We start from the raw sequence: 5,122 nt of genomic DNA, 5'->3' as shown, positions 1-5,122 counted from the left end.
GCTGAAGCATTGGAACATCTGGCTTTTCTTTCAATGGGGTGTCGTTAGTCCATAGGGATATTGGGTTGGGTGAGAGGATTTTCATTATCAAGGCTGTTTTTTAACTCAGTTATCAACAAAAGTTACAGTTCCGTAGAGGAAGAAAGCTGTGACCTAAGTACCATACAAAATACAGAGCACGGATTGTTTTAGTCACAGAAATGTTTGACTTGTTTCAACAGATATGGAAATACAGGGATTTTTGAGTCTTTTTTTATAGCACGTTGTTATAATTCTTTACATATACACTGTACAGTAATTCTTCCGTATCAGAAGACTTTCATACAGAAAGAAAATAGTTCTATAAAACATTCTGTAGTTCATCAGAAAGATTTGGAATAAAACATGGGGCTCACTTAATCTGTAGGTGAACAGAAATAGGGGACAAAATTCTGGCAATTCTTTTGTTCTTGTACATTCCTATTGGTAAAAGGGAAACTTGTTATGCCTGGGAGGACACAGAGGAGCATCCTCAGCTTGGGGCTCTCTGTACAAAGCATAACTTTACAGAGTAGCTACCTCCAGGAGATTTGTTCCTCCTCTTGCGTGAGTGCCAATTCCACAGACTCGTACTTTAGCTGTACGGGGCAATTGGTTTTGTTTCTAAGCAACAGATACATTAGATGATGGCAGTTCAAAGCTGTGAGCGTGCAGTGATTGGTGGAATTAGTCTCCAAGGCTTTCTAGGAAGTGGTCGTTTTAAGGTTCGCTGATATCAATAAACTCTTTCTCTGGGGGAGGACCACCTCGGTACCAGCTGCAGGTGCCATCGCTTCTCTTGATGCAGGCGTAGTGCTTGGCTTGGTGCCCATAGAGCTTCCGTTCGATCAGCCAGTCTGTCCAGAGGCACTCGTTCGGTGCAGTGATTGAACAGGGCACCATGTAGCAGGTAGTAATCTAAACGTGAAATTGTAATTTGATTTAGTACAGCGCAGGATTCTTTAAAAGGCTGTTTGTTCTCAAACAATGTAAAATCTGTGGAGTGTAAGAGAACAGTTCCCAGCAGGGAAAACTGCCGGTGCCTGTCAGGCGAGCTCCCCAGTTAGACAGTGTTTCATTGGTACTTACTTTGCAGCCACAGCCCATTTGGTATCTCTGATTCAGACTCTTCTTCTGAGACAAGGATAAATCGTCCCATGGTTCAATGTAGTTGCATAAGTGGATGAAGACTTTACCATCACTTAAAATTTGGCCTGCAGCATGGAAAATGAGAACAGTGAGGCAAGCAAATAGAACTGTTTTCCAAAGACCGAAATAAATTGCAGGGATACCTGAAGTTTTTAACTACTTGCACAACGTTAGTCACATTTCACACTTTTTTCAATGAATGTAATTATAAGTGAGAGAACCATTCTGCTGATTGCACGCTGAATGACTGTGAAAGTTCCAAGAGGTGCTGATCATCTGGCAGCGATGGCTGGATGCAAATGCCATAGTACGTTAAACGAGATTTCAGGCCTATAGAACCATCTGTAATTAGAGCCCCAAATCTGCCCACCCGCCGGCAGGCGTTGTCTCGAGAGGCGTGTCTGCGTTCCTAAGAACGTCAGCGCTGTTGGTTCTGAACAAATAATGACGGCCCCCCTCCTCTTGACTGATTACATAGTGTTGACCTTGAGACATCCTTGGAACCCCGTTAAGCCTGGGGGCTGAAGGATGGCAAACCTGTAAGATCACAGTTCAACTACCGCTTTGACCAGTTTGTACATTTCGGTGGGTTTCCGTTATTTAGTACGTAGACCCGTCATTTTTTACGAGGACTGGCGTATTTTTGCTCAGTCCTTCTAAGCATTCCTTCTGGTTTTATAGGTACGTGAGTTTTGTCACATTTTACCTGTCAGAAGATACTGTTTTTTGTTGTTAGCTTCAAGTTTCACTCCACAGAGTGACGAATCAAAAGGGGTATAGACATACTGGATATCCTTGAACTTTTCAAATCCTTTAAACATCTGAAATTACCAGAAACAGAAAGTCAGTAGTGGAAAAGAGACGTGAAAGAACAGTTGCAAACAACAGCTGGAAGAAATATATGGTGCGTCTTTTAAAAAGCCTTTAAAGTCTGAACTTACATGAGAAAATAGCAACAATCAGACCCCTTCTCTACACTAAATTAAATGTGTGCATTGTTTTAGAAGGATTTTTTTTAAATTGAACGTTTTTAAATGTGCTTTTTCAATGTCTTTAATGGATCTTTAAAGCTTTCTCTTCATTTTCTGTTCTATGGGCCACTTGCATTTAAGGAGTAATGCAGAGACAGCATCATCTCAGACAAGGTGCTGATGCAGGAATCTCTCAGTGTATTACAGTGGGAAATTTCATCTTGGTCGGGGTGAAGGTGTGTGCCTTCAAGGGCGCGAAACCTGCTAAGAATTGCTCCTCCATTTGGTCATTAACACTAGCTGGTTCTCCACATCCAGAGTTTTGCCCCACACAACCTGCTGACCTAACTGTTGGGAAATGGGGTCCAGCTCTTAGAAATTATCACCTGCAGCACCGAGATGGACCGGCTCAGGGTCAAACCTGTGCGGTGCTCAGGCTGGCTGCTGTTTAACCGGCATTCCAACTGCAAATAATTTGTAAATAGGCCATTAAAAGATCAAACCAAATTGAGTTGTGTCCAGCTCTGAGAAAGACCCACAAGATGCTGATCAGCCTCAGGATGCCGGTCATCACTTAACCAGACATCGCTGAACCCCAGCACTTTGGGGGTCCTGTTCAGTGACGTCCTGCTGGCAGCTGTGGACCATCACAAGGCTCGCTGCTCCCCCAGGCAGGCTCACCCACTTGCAACACTTGGTGTTGCTGGAAAATGTGTTCGTGTTACTCAAGTTCTCTCAGGAGCTTTAAGTAGTACAGGGCACTAGACAGCACACTGTAGTACGGGCGGGGGGCGGTCTGAAGCCTTATTGGGGAATAAAGAAAGTCAAAGTTGTTGTCATTGGGCTTCTGATCCAAAAATATTAGATGAGAATTTGAAACAGTAGAAGAAATGAACACACCGAAGCAATCGAAAACAAACCCCGAACCAGAACCCTGTACAAGGTGTCAGTGAGAACAGCAGCAAACGTGTCTCATTTTATTAGGTAAAAGCAGTGTGGTACATCAGTCCGACGCAGAGTTCTCGGAAAGACGCCCAGATGAGGAGGCAGAAGGGGGCTGCCCCTGTGCTGGGGAGGTCTGCCTGATGTCAAAGCCCTCCCGGGGCCTTCCACGCTCCTCCTAAGAGCCATGGGACTCCTGCCTTGTGCTTCAGCTGCATTCAGGGTGTGGGTACTAGACGTGGGAGTCCAGTACATCGTAACTACAGGACCTATGCGATCATCCACTGATTTGAGCTCTCTCCACAGTCAGAAACCTTTGGGGTGCTGCAGTGTGTAGCAGGGCACAACTTGTAATCTCTCATCACTCCATCTAAATTAACTTGAGATGTTATGCAGACAATACAAATTGATTTGACCATGAAAAAAAAAATCCATGGCTACTTATAATGGAGATCTAATGAATATTTAAACGAGCTTGGTGTCTGTTCTGTTGGGGGTTTTGGTTGCTTGTTGGTTTTACTTTTTAAATTACAGTCTGACCTATCTCGAGTTTTGACCTGGATATTTGATTTGTTAAAGCATTTCTTAAGATTATAATCTTCTTTTTAACTCGGTAAATCGTAGTTGATCCTCTCAGTCGTGTTCTCTCACCCCTGACCAGTGTGGATACTTTCTCTGTAAAGGGGTAAGATGGCTTGATTCGGTTCTGTGTTGTGGTATGGTCCATTTTCATCTGAGATTCTGGTAGGACTTTACTGAGGCAGGAAAACAGGGTGAGGAACTGGGAGAACAGAGAGGTGTGAGCCAGATACTATAGTTTGTGCTGACACTGTCCTTCTGAGGTCTATAAACAAGACCAGTATATGGCTGTTGCTCTAAGATGATTTTTTAAGACTATCTGTACTGTTGTCAGCGTCTCAGACATGTTCCCGTTACAATAATTACATTATTCGGTCTTCTTTGTTCTCTAAGCCTTTCCAGCTATATCGTGGATTATTTTCTTAGCTTTATATAGTGATTAATACCTCGCTCTGAAATTGCTTGTGTCATTTCAAAGGTCAGGTTGGTCCTTGGGGCTCTGAGCACCCTGCCCTGGTTGCAGATGTCCGTGCTCCCTGCAGGGGGGTTGGACTGGGTGGGCTTTGAAGGTCCCTTCCCACCCAAACCCTTCGGAGATTCTGTGATTGTAGAGGGTAGATACCGTTGTGTTTAGCTTAAATTCCTCCTCGTGTGCCCACTGTGAGGGGAACCCACCCTCTTTTTTTAATATTTAGCTGGTTCCTCAGCATAACTATGATGACCAAGTCAGTAACAACAGTATTATGAAGACAAATACTCAATTGCATATAAATCACATATTTTCTTCTCTCTTTACTATAATGCTGCAAATATTACATTAAAATAGCAGTAGTTGAAAAAATGTACGGCTTCTTCACATGCCAACCCATGTACATGTAGAATGAGTAAAGCCCATCATTATTCCTGGGGTTTTTTTGGAAAATGAGTAGCAAAGTCATAAGGCACTGGATTTGAACTAACACAGCTATCATTTTTGTAACAAGAGCAGCATAAACCAGCCACACTAATGGTACGTGTCAAGCGGCGCAGAGAGTAAGATAAAAGAGAAACGGCTGCATTTTGCTGAATTTACAGTTGTAGTAAAATGCAGCCTCAGTAGGTTCTGTGTTTCTTATCCGAGGGGGGACAGGGCTTGCTGAGGGAAGTGTGAGTGTGTGTGTGGCTTAAAAAGAATTCACCAAAATTAATACTGAGTTGATAATTGTGTTTTAGCTTGATAGATCTTAGAGCTCAAAAGAGATGAATAGAAGTCTGTTCCCATTCCTGTAAACGTTCATGCACAGGGTTAGCCAGAAACACGTGACGTGGACTGTTCAGGGTGTCCCAACTGCAGGTCATCACATCTACAGTGTGAGAAACCGGTCTGTAAGCACTCAAGAAGAGACTCTAGCAGCGAAGGGAGAATATTCTGCCTTTTGATGTGTCAAATGCTGTTGCCTGAGATTCTTCTCAATTTACTAACT

The 5,122-nt window shown here is 43.3% G+C and overlaps 1 protein-coding gene across 1 annotated transcript in view; it reads right to left on the bottom strand.

Moving 5' to 3' along the window:
• Positions 1 to 296: 296 nt before the first annotated feature.
• The window catches only part of TIMP4 (TIMP metallopeptidase inhibitor 4), a gene marked incomplete at its 5' end in the record, with an annotated part of 7,058 nt that continues 2,232 nt past the window's right edge, over positions 297 to 5,122 (bottom strand). Inside the window, 3 exons of the mRNA XM_010142322.1 lie at positions 297 to 936; positions 1,108 to 1,232; positions 1,874 to 1,988. Coding sequence (XP_010140624.1) covers positions 739 to 936; positions 1,108 to 1,232; positions 1,874 to 1,988 — 438 coding nt within the window. The remainder of the gene's footprint in view (positions 937 to 1,107; positions 1,233 to 1,873; positions 1,989 to 5,122) is intronic.

Source organism: Buceros rhinoceros, unplaced genomic scaffold (genome assembly GCF_000710305.1).
Source record: "Buceros rhinoceros silvestris isolate BGI_N320 unplaced genomic scaffold, ASM71030v1 scaffold5898, whole genome shotgun sequence".
NCBI classification, from domain to species: Eukaryota; Metazoa; Chordata; class Aves; order Bucerotiformes; family Bucerotidae; genus Buceros; species Buceros rhinoceros.
Note: the sequence above shows the minus strand (reverse complement) of the source record. Positions and strands in the feature narration are given on the sequence as shown.